The sequence below is a fragment of the Chinchilla lanigera genome, unplaced genomic scaffold (assembly GCF_000276665.1).
Source record: "Chinchilla lanigera isolate Chin_1 unplaced genomic scaffold, ChiLan1.0 scaffold00112, whole genome shotgun sequence".
NCBI classification, from domain to species: Eukaryota; Metazoa; Chordata; class Mammalia; order Rodentia; family Chinchillidae; genus Chinchilla; species Chinchilla lanigera.
The window spans coordinates 323581-341736 of NW_004955513.1; the positions used below are offsets into that span (position 1 = coordinate 323581).

The window sequence follows — 18156 nt, forward strand, 5'->3', positions numbered from 1 at the left end:
GGCCCTAGAGCACAGTGCCGAGCTTTGCGGGGCTCAGTTTCTCTGCGGAGGGGTGTCCAGGATGGAAGGAGACAGGCTGGGTAAGAATTAGCAAAGGCCAAGCTTCCGGGGAGCCAGAAGGGTCCATGCAAGCCCCCCCGAGGAGGAGATTTCTCTAGAAAAGACTGGAGCCCTGCCTGGGGTGCCCTCCCAGCCAGCGCCAAAGCCCCAGGACTAGGGTCTCCCTGCCCATCCTTGCCAGCCTCCTGGCGCGGGCTCCTGCAAACCGCCCTGGCTGTCAGTTTTCCGATCTGCGCTCTGAGGCCCGTTTGGCTTCCTGGTCCCCTTCGCATTTCCTCAGCCGCCCTGGCTGTCAAGGGTCCTGGAAGCGGCCTCTGGGGATGATTTATCTGCCATGAAGGGCCCAGCGGCAGCCATCTGGCCGAGGTATCAGCGCCAGATTCTTTCGTTCCTTCCCCATTAGCACCAGGAGAGGAGCCCAGCGCCAGCTCCCAGGCTCCGCGGCTCGTTAACATCTGGAAGCCATTGCCTTCGCCAAATAAACACTGTGCTTGCTTAATGGAGGCCTGGTGCCGGGGAGCCTCCCACATCCCACCTCGGAGCCCCGGGGGCAGCACAGGGTCCAGAGGCCTTGCCTCCCAGGCCTGGCCCTACAGGGCGTCTGGCCTTGCTGGGGACAAGAGGGCTAGCTCCGCAGGCCAGCACCTGGGTGGCCGCGTGCTCACGGGGCAGGCCCCTTCGTGGCAGGGTCGGCAGTTGCTAGCCCAGGTCCCGGTGCTCTCCATGGTTCAGTAGCTGGAGCTCCCAGGCATCTTTCTCCACCGGAACATCTCGAACAAGCTCGTCACGGCAGTTGCGACACAGTAGCGGGTGTGACTTGACGGGTGCTTGTCGCCTGTGGCTGGCTTCACCGCCCGGCTGCTTTGCTCAGTTGCAGCTCCCTCCTGGGCTCTGACAAGGCCTGGCCTCAGCAAGGGACAGCGGTCACAGAGCTGCTTCTCGGCTGTCAAGGGGCACTGCCCACCTTGCCAGCCTCTGTTGGCCTCTCCAGCTGGGGTCCCTTAGCCCGGCTCCCTTCCAGCCCATCTCCACATGGACCAAGAACCTTGTCCCCATTCCTTGGCCAAGACAGGTGGGACCTTTACGAGAAACACATCATTTAGAAATCTAGGCAAAAGCAAGACTGGAGTAGTTCCAGGTTTAAAAACACTTGAATTTTCAGGATACTGAATTCTTATCTTGTGATAATTGAAATCTTGCCACAAATCTTGTTTCAGCTCAGCATGAACAAAACATGTGCATTTTCTAAATCTCAGACAATTCTTTTTCTTTTTCCCTTTCCTTTCCATGCAAGATCATAAGGTAGGCAGAGCTGGATGATTTAGAGCCAGGATGGCCAATAGTTAAGCCAGACCTGGTGGTGCACGCCTGTAATCCCAGCACTCAGGAGGTTGAGACAGGAGGATCGTTGCAAGGTCGAGACCAGCCTGTGCTACAAAGTGAGCTCAAGGCCAGTCTGAACTGCACAGTGACACCCTATCTAAAAAAAAAAAAAAAAAAAAAAAAGAAGAAGAGATAAAGTCTCAGTAAATCACTAAGAGGCCCAGGCTGGGATTGAACTTGCCATCCTCCTGCCTCAGCCTCCCACAGCACTGGGATTACAGGCGTGAGCCACCGCACCCATCTTCTCTATCGTGACCCCTTTCACATAAATAATTTAGCAAGGAATTTTTTTCTTTTTCCTTTCTTTGAGTTGAATCTAGCGCCTGTGCAATCACTGCCTTTGAGCTACACACCTCTGGGCCCTGACGTGGAATTTTTTTTTTAAAGAAAAGATATTATCTACTCTAAAATATCACCTAATAAAATTAATCATCGTTTTCCCCAGTACCATCTGATACCCGGTCCATATTTGAATTTCAGTGTGCCTTGCACAGCAGCTTTTTTCCAATCCGGAGTTTATCAGATACCACGTGTTTTGGTCTGGTTGTTATGTCTAAAAAGTCCCTGTGGATCTGGAACCAGCTGTCCCCTCTTTTCGGGTGACAGTTGTTGAAGAGGCATCGACTTGAACCACATCCCACGCCCTGGAATCCCCCCGATCGTTTCCTTATGGTGTTGTTAACTTTTTCCTTTGCTCCTCATTTCTGCCTAAACCGAGCGAGCGTCAGCCCGGTTAGACCACGGCTGACATTCTTGGCAGGAGGGTGCAGAGCTGTTGCTATTGCTTCCCATCAAGAGGCAAATAATGTCTCATTGCTCCACTATTACTGATGATAAGTTTGATCAGTGGGTTGGGTGGTGACAGCCAGCTCTCCGTGTCGAGAGCCCACATCTCTCTCCCTCTGTGACTCAGGCCATCTGCGGGGTAAGGCTGCGGCTCCGTGCGGACGTCCAGTTCCCCATCCGCCTTCCATTTAATGGCATTAGCATCCACCGAGGAGCCTGGCCCGAAACGATGATTTCATTAGGGGTTGCAAAATAATGATTTCCTCCTTGCCTCATCCCTTCCACATTTGCGTTGGGCTTCCTTCCAGGAAGAGCGCCTGCTCATCAGAAGGGATGATCTAGTTTTTCAGAAGTTCAGTTCCCATTGGAAAGCCAGGAGCCATGCTGAGCCCTTCCTCTGGAATTAGGAGGTCACTTGCCGGGGACAGGCAGGGTTTCACTGTTTTGAGGGTTTTTTTTTTTTTCCTCTCTTATGAGTACCGTTAGGGGACATGGATTATATAATTCCGTGTGTTTCAATTGTTATTCTCTTTTGGGGCTCACATTATCCCAGATTAGCTAGGGAGAGTGACTCAGGCTGCTTCCTATGTCCCTTTGCTTTGTCCTTGTCTGTCTTTGACAGTTTCTTGCTTTGCAGAATAAGCATTTCTGGCTGGCTGGCCTTATAAATTCCCTGCCTCAAACCCAGAATTAGCCATTTTTCCAAAGAGCCCCAGTGAGGAATGTGTTTACAACGAATGTGGGTACTGGTAGTCACCATTGATACTGGGATTTCTGGATTGGAGTGCTGCTCTGCCTATCTCTCTCTCTCTCTTTCTCTATCATATCTATCTACATATTATCTATCTATCCATCTACCTATCATCTATATCTATCCTATTATCTATCTATTTTACATCATCTATATTTATCTATCTTTCTATTTATACATCTGGTTTATATTGATATTTCCAGTTCAAATTTCATATTGCAGGTTTTTAGACTTACTTCATTTGATTGCAAACCTGTAGCTTTCTCTTACGTTTTGTTATAAGAGAAAATCTTGATTCAGAACATATTGGCAGCAGCTGGGTGTGGTGGTGTGCACCGATAAATGCAGCACTCGGGAGGCTGAGGCAGGAGGATTGTGAGTTTGAGTCCAGCCTGGGCCACATCATGAGTTCGAGGGCTGGCTGGGATAGAGAGTGAGACTTTATCACAAGCAAACAAAAAGTTACCGTCTTTACTTATTTTATTCTATAAGAGACATAGTTTCAAAATTGCTATATGGATTGTCCTTCCAACTTCAAACCACTGAGTAATCTTTCTTTGCAATTCTTTTTTCTTTTTTTTGGTTTATAGTCAAATAAACCTAGTAAAAAAAACCTGCAATGTGAAATTTGACTTGGGAATATCAGTATAAACCAGAGAGATAGATAAATAAAAGAGGAAGGAAGGAAGGAGGGCAGGGAGGGTGTCTAGCAGAGGGCTGGGCCCTGCTCTGCCCCTCCCCCAGCTGACCCCTCTGGGTGCCCTTGAGTCAGGCTCTGCCGTGCTGAGCTGGAGAAGCCAAGGGGTGACAGCGTCCAGGTCAAGCGTGGTGTAGGTGGGTGGGGAGTGGGTGGGCATGAGTGACCTGGACACCACCTGTGCCCCTAAACGCACTGGGCCGATGCAACTTACACCCAGCTGGGGACCTGGCCCAGGCGGGTCAGACACAGCCAGACAGCAGGGCACCCATCCCTGTAGGTGCTGACGTGGGTGGAGTCTGCGATCCAGGCCTCCAAGGTGCACCTGCTGTCCACAGACCATGAGGCGGGGGGCGAGCACACGTGGAGACTTCCTTTCGACCCCAGCCTCAAGGAGGTCACCATCTCCCTGAGCGGGCCTGGGCCTGAGATCGAAGTCCGAGATCCGCTGGGTATGTGCTGCCCCGGGGCTGGCCTCCTCTGGGGACCTAGGACTGAGTCGGAAACCCAGGATGGGACAAAGACGCAGACCCGGGGTGGCCGGGGCTCAGACCCAAGGCTCCACGGATCATGAGGTGGGGGAGAGGGGGGTGGGGGTGGGGAAGAAGGCAGGAATTAAAATACTTGCCTCCCTCTCAGCAGTCCCTGGGAACCTGGGGCCAGCGTCCTGGGCTGTGGGAGCCGGGCACCCCAGGATTGGGCTGGGCACTGAGCAGGACTTGGGGCTTCCGCAGGGCGGATCCTCCAGAAGGACGAGGGTCTCAACGTGCTCCTCAGCATTCCCGACTCCGCCAAGGTGGTGGCCTTTAAGCCCAAGCACCCTGGGCTGTGGTCCATCAAGGTAGGGGCCCCGGTGCAGGGTGGAGGTGGACAGCGGGGGGCCTGGGACCTGGGCGGTACTGTTGGCGTAGCAACAGGAGTCCAGGTCCAAGGACAGAGGAGAGTTCTGCTTGCAGAGGAAGCAGAGTGGTTGGGGCTAATTTGGGAGCAGTCAAGGACCTAGAGGAAACACTTCAGTGTTCCGAGGAGCTGTCCAAGCTGGCTTGGGCTTGAACTGAGGAGTGTGTAAGAGTAGCAAGGGTGATGGTGGGGTGGTGTGGGGGGGATGCCAGGGACTCGCAGTGATCAGCAGGAGGCTGAAAGCCGGGGCCTGCAGGCTGCTTCAGCCTGTGGAGCATCCTGGGGTGGAGCGGGCTGCTGCTTCAGGGTGGTCTGAGTGCCTGCCAGCGGGGCATTGACTGGGAACCCTCTGGGTCCAGGGCTGCCGTAGCCAGCAAAAGAAGGGTAGCACTGACCCTCTGCCTTCAGACCTTTGAGTGCCTTTGAGCCCTGAGCTCTAACGCCCTAGGGATGGTGAGGAGGGAGTTAGAGGCACGGTGCAGATAGGGCTCGCAGATGTTTCGGGGCTGGAGGGCTGAAGGGCAGAGCGGCTTCGAGAGAGAGCTTGGGGTGGTCAGCAGGGCTTGTGCTCCTGTGCTGGGTGCAGGTGAGCTGCCATGTCCGCAAAGGCGGGAGATCTGGAGCTGTTGCTGCGGGACCAGTGGGCCAACTTGGTGGCCTCCTGCCCCAGAGCTGGGTGCTGGAGACAGACTCTCAGGTAACGTATGGGCCTATGCCAGGTCTACAGCAGCGGCCGCCACTCGGTGAGGATCACGGGCATCAGCGACATCGACTTCCGAGCCGGCTTCTCCACGCAGCCCTCTCTGGACCTCAACCACACCATCGAGTGGCCCTTGGAAGGTACTGTGCCCCCGGCCCTGCAGATGGTGTGACTGGCATGGAGCCTGCAGAGTTGAGGCTCAGCCCTTCTCCCAGTCTACCTGATGTACCAGTAGGGATCAAAAAATATGATCAGTGTTTAAATTATAAAGATTTATCACAGTAAAAGACCCAAGGCCGTGGATTCCCTTTAAATCCTCCCCCCCACATCGAACATACTTATCCCATCTTCCTTGTCACTTTCTGCAGCAGCTCTGGAGTCCTCTTTCCTGAGGGTCTGTCTGAGGTATAGTAAAAAATTCAGTGAACACCGCTGCCCAGCGCCATCCAATGGAAAGGCAGCTCGTAAAGACGTGGGGCTGTGTCCTCATCCACCTATTCACCAGATTGGCACCATGTGACTTCTGGCTCCTCCCCAAAGTGAAAATGACCATGGAAGGTCAGCATTTTGAATTGATTCAAAACATTCAGGCAGCCACAACCACACAACTAAAGACACCCAGGAAAAAGGATTTCCAGAGCTGCTGCAGAAAGTGGCAGGAGCAGTGGGATCAGTGTGTTTGAAGTGAGGGGGAGGGTTTTAGGGGAACGGATAGCAATGTGTCTTTCACTGTAATAAATTTTTAAAAAATTTAAACACATGCTGTTTTCAATCACATCTTATAAACTGAGCTCTAAGCCAGCATGCTCTCCATCAGCCCCAGCCCAGGCGATGTGTAACATTTACCTTCAGAGCATCTTCCCAGCCACTAGAGGCCTCTAGGACCCTGAAGTTGTCTCTTATTACTGAGCTCACATCTGCTGAAGCCCCCTTACTTCTCCCGTGAACATGGAGCTAGTTCAGTGACAGAACAGGTGCCGGGGAGCTGATGGCTCCTCTCGAAGGAGACTGTAGCTTGCTCTGAAGGGTGAGTGTCCATCCCAGGCAGGTGGAGGCTGGTGTAGCCTGGTGGGGGCATTGAAGTTGGAGGCTCAGTTTTCAAATCGGAAGCCACCCCCAGGGACTGAGGGGGGCTGTGGGCCCCGGGCAGCTCCTCTAGGGGAAGCCAGGTCCTTCACAGTCAGGCTCCCTGAGCTCCAGAAAATGCCATCTGGGGCCAACTTATAGTTTAGAAAATATGGTCCCTTGCTAAGGCCATTCAGAGGTGGGATCAGCTCAGAAGAGGGGCTGGAGGGTCTGGGGCCAGGTAGGCCACTCTGGATGACTGAAAGGTGATCCAAGCAGCATGTGCCGGACCCTCAGGATTTCCTTCTGGCCTGTGCCTTCCTGGTGTCCTCTCCTCTCGGTTCCTGCACCAGCACCAGCAGAGACATCTTTAGTGTGAAAGGCAGCGGTGAGCTCATTTTGTGTTAGTTTCGCCAGTAGCAGGAAGTGGGTAGAAGCCGGGAAATATGGCCCCGCCTCTAAAGCCAGGAGCGCAGAGAGATCCTGAATGCAGCACAGAGCGGGGTCTGACAGCGAGCCCATCCCCGGGGCCGGTCCCCAGTGGAAGTGGGTGAACAATGACCCCCGGTGGGACCTCCTTGGGTCTCTGCTTTGGATCAAGATTGGGAGAAAGACATCTTTTAAAAGAAGAGAGACAGCAAAGCAATTGCAAATGCTGAATGGTGACGGCCACTTGGCCTCAGTGCCAGGGACGCTGGGGCCCACAGGGGTCTGTGGCTAGCAGGGTAGTGGCCACCTGGGCTCAGGGAGCAGCTGCTACACACCGCTGGCTGATTTCAGGTGGGGACAAGGCCTGCGTCTCCATGCTGGCTGTTTAGAGGAGTTGGGACCTCTAGATCCTTATCTGCCCCAGCGTGTTCAGGGTCTGCAGAAGACATAGGCTTCTCGAGACATAAGTGCCCACACCTACTGTCTGCTGTCAATGATCTTTGAGAGAAAAAATCCCAACAACTGTCTGGAAAGGAAGAGACTTGGCTGAGGTTCCAAATTATCTAAGGAAATGATGAAACCCAAGTCCAGTTCTGCGTCTCTGGGGATGTGGTGGAAGCTGCCCCCTTTCCATCAAGATAGGGAAAGAAGAAAGGCAGACAAAAGCTGAGCACGGGGACAGGCTGGAGTTGGGAGTCCCCAAGCTTGCGTGCCCCTGCTCTCCCTTCCTGAGGCCGGTCTGACGGTGGCTAGTGCCAGGGCCTAGGGCTGGGGCTGGGGACGTGGTCCTTCCTGGTCCCGAGGGCCAGGTCTGCAGAGAGGGGTGTGACAGGCACAGGAAGCCAGCGTCGGCCGCGCAGTGGCGTTTCAGGACCACGGACAGCAGCCCGCGCCGGGGACTGTCTCCAACCCCCAGCGTGAGCGGTGGAGGCAGCAGGAGTGCGGGGGCAGGAGGACCGAGCCGGCTGGGCCCCTGAGGTGTGGTCCGGGCCAACCCAGGTGCCAGCCCCGCGTTCTGCTCTCCCCTGCCCTGCAGGCGTCCCCATCTCCCTGGTGATCAACGCCACGGGCCTGCAGGCACCCGGCCGGCTGGACTCCGTGGAGCTCTCGCACAACTCGGGGCGGCCCCTCCTGACTTTGCCGGTGCAGCCCCTTTCCAATGAGTCCACTCCTCAGCTGTGGGCCGGGGCGCCCTTCCACGCCCCCAAGGAGCGCTTCTACCTCAAAGTGAAGGGCAAGGATCAGGAGGGAAACTCCCTCCTTCGCGTGTCCGGGGTTTCCTACAGTGGGGTGGCTCCAGGTATGTGGTAGGCTTTTTCGTCCTTCCAGAGTCCTGATTCTTCCTGGATGTCTTCCCTGATTAATTAGATTAGGAAATGTTTGCTCATTCAACTTCTCTGGACAGTTATTCCCTGTCAGGCATTGTGCTAAATACTCGGATGCTCCAGATGAGGCTCTCAGTTTAGAGATTTAAAGTATTCATCTGAAACTGGGTGTTGTGGTGCACGCCTGTAATCCCAGCATGCAGGAGGCTGAGGCAGGAGGATAGCCATGAGTTTGAGGCCAGCCTAGACTACATAGCAAGACCCTGTCTAAAAAAAAGTATTCATCTGTCCATCCACTCATCTGTTCATCCACTAATTACCCAGATACCCATCCTCCATCCATCCATCTCCTACTCACTTACTTGTCTGTCCATCTATCTAACCAGCCATCATCCATCTATCCATTTACCCATTGTCCCTTCATCCACCCTTCCTCCCATCAACTCACCCATCTATCATCTGTCATCTATCTGTCATTTGTTTTGAGTAACTATACATCTGTGCACCCATCCCCATCCCCCATCCCCCACTCACTCACCCACTGTCCAACTTTCATTTTCGGTGCCCACCGTGTGGTGCTGGGCATTGCACACATGGGAGGAGGCAGGGCAGATGTGGGTACTCACGTTTCAGTGATCATCGCCATTGTCATGAGCCAGAGCTCAGGGGTACTAATTCTAGTCACCATGGCGAGCTCTTCCCACGGGCCAGTCCCGGGTCGAGCGCCCGGGTGCTGGCTCCCTAGGGTTACTGCACGCCTTGTGAGGGGCGTCCCTATTTATGGATGCGAGGACTGACACCAGCTCTGCACACGTGGCTGTGGCCATCGTGCCCCTGCAGGAGCAGGCCATGTGTCATCTCACCTTTGGCCATGCTGTGCTGCTTCCCACACGCAGAGCTCTGCCTGGTTTCCCCACATGGGCAGGCGGCTCGCAGAGGGCAGGTGGACGCCTTAGCTTTCCAGGTCCACCGCTGGCCCTGGCAGGGGGCTTCTGGACTCCCTGGCCCCCGGCCTCCTCACTGGGCTTCTGTGCCTTCCTCCTGCCCACGCTCCCCTTCTCCTGGAGCTGGGTGCCACTGACCCCTGGGAATTCTTTGTGGGAGACCCCGCAAGAAGCAGTCTCCCCACTTCCGAAGGGACACGGGGAGGAAGGCTCTGATCCTGAGACTCCATGGTGCCCTGAAGGGGTGGCGATTGGAGGCCTCCCTGGCTGTGCCCTTCCTGGCATTGAGGTGGAGGCTGCAGGAAGGAACCAGCAGGGAGAGGTCGGTTTTTCTCCCTGAGGTTTTGCACAGACCCAGGGTTTAGGGTTTAGCTCTGGGTTTAGTCTCCACCGTGGCTGGCCATGAGAAGGGGCAGGCCTGAGGAGGATGTGGTGCGGAGTTTCCTTCCTCCCGCCTTCCAGGCTTGGGGAGTGGGAGATTGCCTCAGGCCGGGGGCTCTGGGCTCGGGTGTGGGGTGGACCTGGGGTCCCTGGGCCCTTTCAGCTCGGGAGGTGGAGCCTGATGGCTGTTGGGCGCCTGCGTGGGTGGGTGAGTGGCAGCTGCTGTGACATTGAGGACGTGGCTGTGCAGTCCAACACCCTTCTCCCCCGGGAGGTGGCAGGCAGCCTGGAGCATGATGTCACCAGCAGCCGCCCTCCCAGCCCCCAGGCTCTGAGGAGGTCTGGCGTTGTGTCACCCTGAGCATCCCTTCCCCTCTCCGTGCTGGCGGACAGGCAGGAGGGTGCTGGAGCCCGCAGGGAATTTCTCAGACCTCCCCCACCGCCAAGGAGAGAGTCGGAGTCACTGGGAGACCAGGCCCAGGCGAGGGGCATGGGGCCTCCCCAGGGGCTCAACGTCAGCTGAGATTCCACTGAAGTCTTTTGTTTTATCTCAATAGTTCATGTGAATTTTGCATTCCCAGCCCTTGCCAGCTGAACTTATTTTGAAACAAAAAGACTTTTCCCACCACAGACTTGGGGAGAACTGACCCTGCAGGCACAGAGGCGCTGGCTCTGCCCCATCCGCTCTCAGGGGAGCCCGGATCAGTCTGGGAGCAGGGTTCACGATGTCAGAACTGGCTCCATAGATGGAGTGCAGATTGGGGATGGTTGGGGATGCATGCCTGTCGCCCTGGCACTTGAGAGGCTGAGGCAGGAGGATTGCCTCGAGTTTGAGGCCAGCCTGGAGTACATAGCAGGACACTGCTTCAAAAAACAAAAAACCAAAACAAAAGAAACCCAAAAGGCAGCTGAGCTATGACTGGTGGGACTTGGGGGCCCCGTGTGGCTCCCCACACCACCCCTCACTGCCTCCTCAAGACCACCCCATGCCTTCAGGGCCAGGAGGCCCCAGTTTGCACAGGTGGAACTGAGGCCTAGTGGGGTGCGGGGCCTGCATTTGGTGACCGCAGAGCGCTGGGGCTGGGGCTGGAGTCTCTTCTCCTGCTCTGGCCCTCCGGGTCTCCGCGTCGCTGTGCGTGGCAGGGTGGGCTGGGGGGTCTTGGAGGGCTCTGCACACTGGTCCTGCCTGCAGGTGCCCCCCTGGTCAGCATGCCAGCCCGGGTCCACGGCTACCGGCACCAGCCCCTGCTGATCTCCTGCTCCGTGCACAGCGCCCTCCCATTCCGGCTGCAGCTTCACCGCGATAGGGTCCGGCTGGGCGAGGAGAGGCACTTCCTGTGAGCGACCACGCCGCAGGGCTCTGGGGCCTGGAGAGGCTCAGGAGAGGGTGGCAGGAGAGGGACCCGGGCTTGGTCCCTGTCTTCCTGGGCAGCCCAACCCCGGGGACATGCAGCATGGCCAGGGATGGGGGCGAGTGGGTCCCCGAAACCCCCATTCCTGCCAGGCAGATGCCCCAGACTCGCTGGCCTTCCTTATTTCCTGGAAAACCCAGCCCATGCATGCTGGGTCCTGCTAGCGCAGCCAGGGCAGGAAGGACCTCCCCGTGTGGATGGGAGTCCAGGGTCAGAGAGGGCAGGGGCCTCGCTCAGGCTCACACAGCACGTGGCAGTTTGTGTCCTCGGCTGATTGCCTCTTCTTGCTGGGTCCCGGCAGGGTTTGGGGTCCCTGAGGGCTGGGGGCAGCTGGGGTCCTGACGGGTTACTGGGGCTGTGCCCCCTGCTGTTCGTATCAGGGAGTCGGGGAACAGCAGCTGGGAGATCCCGCGGGCCTCCAAGGCCGAAGAGGGGACCTACGAGTGCACAGCGGTCAGCAGTGCTGGGGCCGGCCGGGCCAGGGCCCAGATTGTCGTCACAGGTCTGTCCCTCGGGCCCCCTGTGGACCCTTCTCACCCTGCTCTCTGGCTCTTGCATCAGCAATTTCCTCCCTACGAGTCTCCACCCAGTGGCGGGGGACTGTCCCTTACCCCGAGTGGCTGTTCATGCCGCCACCTGCTTGCTGGCTGTTTGGGGCTGTGTCACCCGCTGGTGACCTGAGGGTCTCAGCCGGAGGAAGGTCAGGGATTCTAGCTCGGGTCACGCTGGCTGGCACGAGTCCCGCCCTGACTTCTTGGTCTGGATTTTGGGCCAGCTGCAGGTGGCTCCCGTGGGTCACCGTCCCTCTTAGGGTCCCCACTCTGGAGGCAAAACTCTTATCAATCATCTCAAAATGAACTTGGCTTTGTTTTTTATTTTTTTAAATTTTTAAATTTTTTTTTTTGTTTGTTTTTCTCTGGTACCGGGAATCAAACTTGTCACCTTGCGCTTGCCAGGCAGGCACTGTGCCGCTGAGCTAAATCCCCAGCTCCTTGGCTTTGTTGTTTAAAAATCTCAAAGCTAAGCCGTCTTGTAGAGAAACCCGATTTAACAACTTTACATTCAAGTCTAACACATTACATGCTCCTGGTAGGAAGACAGGGAAACTCTAGACCGGCATAGAAGATCAAAACCATCTGTAATTCCGCCATCCAGTGTTCGATCTACTTCCTTTCAGATCTCTCCCTGTGTGTGCATTTTAACAAAAACACAGTGATATCCTAGGGGCGTTCAGTGACCCGGTTCTTTGCCACCCAACACAGCAGGCCAGTGCCTCCGGGTGAAGGTGGGATTTTGGAAATGAGGATGGAAAGTCGGATGGTATGAGGAATTGGGGTGCCCATGACTTAGACTTAGCAGTTGCTAAGTTTGGTCATATTTTCCATATTTAAAACTCAACAGTAATCCTCCTGACATCACATGTGTATCTCCAGAAAACAATAGGTTGGCTTTTATGATAAAGTTTCTTGGGTCCCACCCAGCAGCATGGACGGCGATGTCTCACTTCTGCTTTACTTTGTCCACAGCCAGGTTTTCCCGCGTCTGGGAGTGTCACATCCTTTAGTGGCCGTGGCGCTGGCTGTGTGGGCATCGCACACAGGCGTGGGGGAGCCGCTTGGGTCCAGCTCTTTCTGCCAGGTCGCAGGCCCTTGTGTTTTTTAGGCGGTCTCTGACCTTGTCCCTTCTGGCTTTTTGCTGCCCATGTAGCAGCTCAGCTAGCTCTTCCTAGCTCCTTTGGGACAGTGACCTTATTTCTCAATTTTGACCTCTCAAAATAGCTTTGCTGTGGGGACAGAGAGTGGTTTGGAGTGCAGCACGATCTCCCCGAGCTGGCTGTTTCCCAAGCTTATTCCCCAGCGGGGCATTATCGGCTCTGAGAGTGTGAAGAACACGTAGGGTGGGTTAATCTTGCACTTGGCTGTCATTTGGAAAACACAAGCACACGCACGCTCTGCAGCTCCACGAGGGTGTGTGACGGCCAGCGGTGGGGACGCGAGTTCTCCCTGGGGAGTCCCCGTGTGGTGAGCAGATGCTGCTTGAGTGCTGTGCTGGCCGGTGTGTGTCCAGAGGGATAGGGGATGAGTGCCTCCGCCTCCGCCTGGCAGTCCCTCCTGTTATCCCGTCCCTACAGATCCACCGCCGCAGCTGGTCCCTGCCCCCAACGTGACCGTGTCCCCAGGGGAAACCGCTGTCCTATCCTGCCAAGTCCTAGGTGATGCGCCCTACAATCTGACGTGGGTCCGGGACTGGCGAGTCCTGCCTGCTTCCACGGGCCGAGTCACCCAGCTGGCCAATCTGTCCCTGGAGGTCAGTGCGGTTGTCCCCAGTGACAGCGGGCGGTACCAGTGCATGGCCAGCAACGCCAACGGGGCCACGAGGGCGTCCACCTGGCTCCTGGTGCGAGGTAAGGTGCTTCCTGCTGTTGCCCCCGTCCTCTCCCTGGCATGTACCTCAAACTCCAAACTTGCCGGGATGTTGTCCCTGGCAATTGGCAGCAGCCCTTCCAATGTGCTCTGAAACGTCAGGCAGAGAGGACTCTGTAGCCTCCTCACCCAAGCCCAGTGATTCCTGCTGCTGGGAAGTCCCTCCTCCCATCTAACCTAAGTGCCTGTTGCTGTAGGCAGAGCTGGCCTCCGTGTCTTGTCCTGTTTCCAGGACACGGAGCCCTCCATTGTCAACCTTCTCCAGCCCAGTGTGTAGGGCAGGGATTGAGTCTGGGAGACGGGCAGTCACACTCGAGCAGCACGCACTGGGTAGGGACACTGCTAGATGGGAGCAGAGGAGGCAGCGGAAAGAGCTGCCATCTGGAGTCCAAAGACCTGGCTGCAGCCGGGTCTGCCCAGGCTTAGACAGACCCCCACCCGGGTGCTGTCCTGCCAGGTGTGAAAGTGGGCAACTTCGCAAGGGTCTCTCCTCGAGTCACGGTGCTGGGTCGGCTGCCTGAGGTGCACTGCGCAGACTCTGAGGCTCCACCTGGCTCAGTTGGTGGGAGATCTGTTGGTTATGTCTGCGTGGTGAAGGCAGGGAGGGTGCATGCGCCTCTCCAGGCTTTGTAGGCAGCTCGCCGCCCCAGTGAGCACCCCATGGACTAGGATGGAACCTCATCTTGTGGTGAATTTAGGGCAGGCCTTGGGGATCACCCCAAGGTCCCCGGAGACAAGATCTACCAGCCCTGGCGGCTGCTTGGTGTCCCCTGCGGCCCCTCCCAGCAGCTCTCGGGGAGGATGTGGGTGGCCAGCACTCAGGCAGGCCCTAGTGGTCTGGTCCCTTCTGGACCCTGGCTCCCTCTGCCCCTGTGGGTAGCGGTGGCACAAGGAAGGGCCCTGGGCCGGCTCTGACAGCCCTTGCCACTGTCCTCTCTCTGGGCTGCAGAAGCACCTCGGGTGAGCATTGACACCAGGGCCCAGCGCTTCTCCCAGGGTGTGGAGGTGAAGGTCAGCTGCTCAGCCTCAGGGTACCCTGCACCCCACCTCTCCTGGAACCGTGAGGGCCTCGCCCTGCAAAAGGACGGCAGGTGAGGTCCGGGACACAGCTCTGGGGCTGCAGCAGGCGGATGAGGACTCCAGGGCTGGCTTGGTCTACCCATCTGCACATGGGGAGGGGCATTGCTGTACCTCCCTCCAGGGTCACCTGAGGCTCAGGAGCGACATCTCTCTGGAAACCTAACTGTACCCCAGTGTGGCACTGGTGGTCGGGAGCTCAGGCTCCAGTCCAGCAGACTTGTGTTCAAATCCAGCTTCTACTGTTGAGGCTGTGTGTCCCGGGGTAGGTCACCTTACCTCTCTGAGCCTTGTAGATTAAATGACCACTTACATACAGTGCTTTGCCAACAACCCAGGGTAAGCCATCAGCATAGACACTACTGAGGTTGATTAATTTGTGAATGATGAACGTGGATCCAGCCTTGTGTGACCTGACATGTTTTCATGGCACGACTCCAGAATCCGTGTGGATCCCCAGGGAACCCTGATCATCCAGGGAGTAGCCCCAGAGGATGCCGGGAATTACACCTGCTGGGCTGCTAATGAAGTGGGCACAGATGAGGAGACGGTCACCCTGTACTACACAGGTACTCGAGAGACCCTTCCTTCTTCCCCCTTCCCATCACACATATTTATTGAGCATCTAGGGACTTTTATTCTGATGGAGAGGCACAGACCAAGGTGCTTTTGGAGGAGAAGGTGCCATGACCAGCCCAGAGCAGTGATGTGAGGGACAGGGTGGGGGTGGGGGCCAGGGATGGGGCCCCAGGTGCCTGTCTAAGAGGTGACACTTGAACACCCTTCCAGGCCGAGGGACAGGGAGCACCGGGGCCTGGCGTGGCTGCTCTGGGGTCCAGGGACCGGGATGGGGTAAGGGGCGCATAGGAGCTACTGACAGCCTCCATCCGGGGCCCTGGTGGGGTGGCCCAATCGCCCCTTCTGCCCCCAGAGCCCCCGTCGGTGTCCGCTGTGAACACCATGGTGCTTGCCGCCGTGGGGCAGGAGGCTGTGCTGGGGTGCACGGCCGCAGGGGTGCCCCCACCCCGGGTCGTCTGGTATCGAGGTGAGTGGGGCGGTGGGGAGAGGGACCGGGGGTCGGCTCTGCCTCCCAGGACGGGGTCACACGTGGAGGCCTGGGGACAGCCGTGGGGTCCAGCCGTCTGCACGCCCACCCGAGCTGGAGCCCACACAGCCGGCATCGGGGCCACTCTGGGTTTGAATTCTGGCTTCGCTGGGTGACCTCAGGCAAGTGGCTTGGTGTCTCTGGGTGTTTGGAAACCGGCTGTGCTCTGTGTCCTCAGCCATGGTGACGGTGACAGTGCCAGTGCGATGGGTGAGGAGGGGAGGAGAAAGAGAGGGCTTGCTCTGGCCCTGGGCTCCTAGCTCAGTGCTCCTGACGCTGCGTGTCCGGGTCAGAGCCTCAGGCCACACCTGAGCCGCCCTTTTCAATTAATTAGCTAATTTTTATGGCACTGGGGATTGAACCCAGGGCCTTCACATGGAATGATGCCCCCAGCTCCTTTTTTGTATTTTGAGACAAGGGCTCTAAGTTGCTGAGTTGCCTGGGCTGGGCTCAGATTTGTGATTGTCCTGCCTCAGCCTCCCAGAGTGCTGGAATTATAGGTGTGCGCCACTACATCTGGCCCTTAGAGGCTCTTTTAATGTTTTTTTGCTTTTTGTTTTTTGGTACTGGGAATCGAACTCAGGGCCTCACACTTGCCAGGCAGGTGCTGTGCCACTGAGCTACATCCCCAGCCCAAGGCCTTTTTAAAAGGGGGTCTTATGATGGACTGTTCTTCAACATCGAGACGGAATAAAATTCTTGCCTGTTATCTTAGCTAGCACTCTGGGAGGCCGAGGTAAGAAAGTTCAAACCCAGCCTGGGCAATTTAGCAACTTGGCAAGACTCTGTCTCAAATTTTAAAAAGTAGAAAAAGGCTGGGGATGTAGCTCAATGTGAAGACCCTGGGCTCAGTCTCCTGTACCCGCGCCCCCAAAGGAATGCACTTCTGGCACTAGCTACAACCTTGAGACAAGTGCTGGGCGACATAAGCCAGGCTGCCAAAGGCAAACTGGAGGGTTCCATTCCAGAGAGGTCCTGCAGCAGGCGGCGCCAGAGCCGGAAAGGGAGGCGGTTGTCGGGGCGGGGAGGGCCGGGCTCAGAGGGTCCTGCGAGTGTGAACTGCTGGGCATCCCGAACCCCCGCCCATGAAAATGGTTAGGATGGTCAGTTTCAAGTTATCCGGACTCTATCAGAGTAAAAAGAGAGAGGGTGTCAGAATCAGGGGAGCCAGAGGGGGCGAGGGGAAGTGATGTTGGGGTGGGGTGTGGTCACCTCAGCGAGCAGATCCAGCTGGACCCTGGGGCGGGGGCTGGTGCCCAGTGGGAGAGCCAGGCATGGGGCCCTCGGTGCTGAGCCTGTCATATGGGGGTGCTAAGCCCCAGCCCTGGCTGGCACAGTGGTTCAGGAAAGACCCCAAGGGTCCCAACTTCGGGGCAAAACTGCCTCCGAGCAGCGCCACCTAGCCTGTGGGGGTGCAGGAGCCCAGGACCCAAGCAGCCCAAGACCCTGGTCTCCATGGCAACCATGGCCCCTGCCAACGCTTTCCCTCTGTACCCCCAGGGGATCTGGAAGTGATCCTGGCCCCTGAGGGCTCCAGCTCGGGGACTCTGCGGATCCCCTCGGCTCAGGAGAGGGATGCTGGGGTCTACACCTGCCGGGCTGTCAACGAGCTGGGCTCCGTCTCTGCAGAAGTGCAGCTGGAGGTTGGACGTAAGTGTCATCTTGTCCCTGCTCCTGCCCTCACCTGCCTCGGAGCAGCGAGGGGCCGCTGCCACTGGGGGGTGGGCGTCCTGTGGGTCCAGAGCACGTGGGGTAAGGGGTGTCGGGAGGGAGATCCCATGTTGTTTCTCCCTGGGCGGCAGATTGTCCCTCAACCTGGTGGCTTGCACAATAAGCATTTGTTACCTCAGTATCCGAGGGTCAGAAGCTGGGTGGTCTTGGCTGGGATTTTTATGGCTCAGGGTTGTCCCAAGACCGCGAATGATGATGGTAGCTGAGGCTGTCATCTTCCAGACCAGGCTGTCCACTCCGAAGTCACCCACGTGACCTTGTGTCAGGAGGAGGCTTCTGTCCTGACCATGACTTCGTATTTTTATTACTTGCCACCTATATGCTCTGACAAGTCCCAGAGCCTCAGTTTCCCCAGCTATAAAATGGGACTGACTATTTCTCCCTCCCTGGGCTGCTAGGACGTCCCTGCACCCGGGGATATAGTGTTCAGCTCAAGGTGGGCCAGAGTGGTAAATTGGTCAGTGGACAGCAGTGAACCCTTCCTGCCAAGGGCGTCCAGATTCCTCCCCTTGGTCCGGGCCTGGGCTCTGGGCACTGGACTTGCTCGGCAGCCTGGGCAAAGCTCCTTGGCGCCCTGAGCTGGCCAGGATCAGCCACGGCAGGAGAGGCAGGGCCAGGAAGCCGGGGAAGTGTAGAGAATCAGGCATGTGGACCAGGCTGGGCGGGGTTAGGGGAGCTGCAGCCGTCTCAGAGCTGGATTCCCCTGGCCTTGGGGTGCCTTTGTCTTCACTTGCTTGTCCCATGGCTCATTCCTGCAATACAGGGTCAGCAGGGACCCTGCTGCACATCTAGGGACCCCGTGACAGCCCAACCCCAGAGGCCGGGAGGGCTTCCCGGAGGAGGGGGCATCTGTCCAAGATGAAAGCGGAAGTTAGGCGGAGGGCTGGGACAGTGTTCCAGGCAAAGGGAACAGCGCATGCAACGCTTCCCCAGGCGACAGGAGCAGGCAGGAGTGCGACCTAGACAGGGTGGGGGGCAGGAGACCCA

At 57.1% G+C, this 18156-nt stretch overlaps 1 protein-coding gene across 1 annotated transcript in view; it reads left to right on the forward strand.

Moving 5' to 3' along the window:
• Positions 1-18156, forward strand: part of Hmcn2 (hemicentin 2) — a gene marked incomplete in the record, with an annotated part of 130718 nt that overhangs the window by 20091 nt on the left and 92471 nt on the right. Inside the window, 11 exon segments of the mRNA XM_013506721.1 lie at positions 3958-4129; positions 4412-4518; positions 5297-5417; positions 7808-8071; positions 10614-10758; positions 11214-11335; positions 12965-13237; positions 14206-14347; positions 14775-14902; positions 15265-15378; positions 16939-17088. Of these exon segments, the coding sequence (XP_013362175.1) occupies positions 3958-4129; positions 4412-4518; positions 5297-5417; positions 7808-8071; positions 10614-10758; positions 11214-11335; positions 12965-13237; positions 14206-14347; positions 14775-14902; positions 15265-15378; positions 16939-17088 (1738 nt within the window).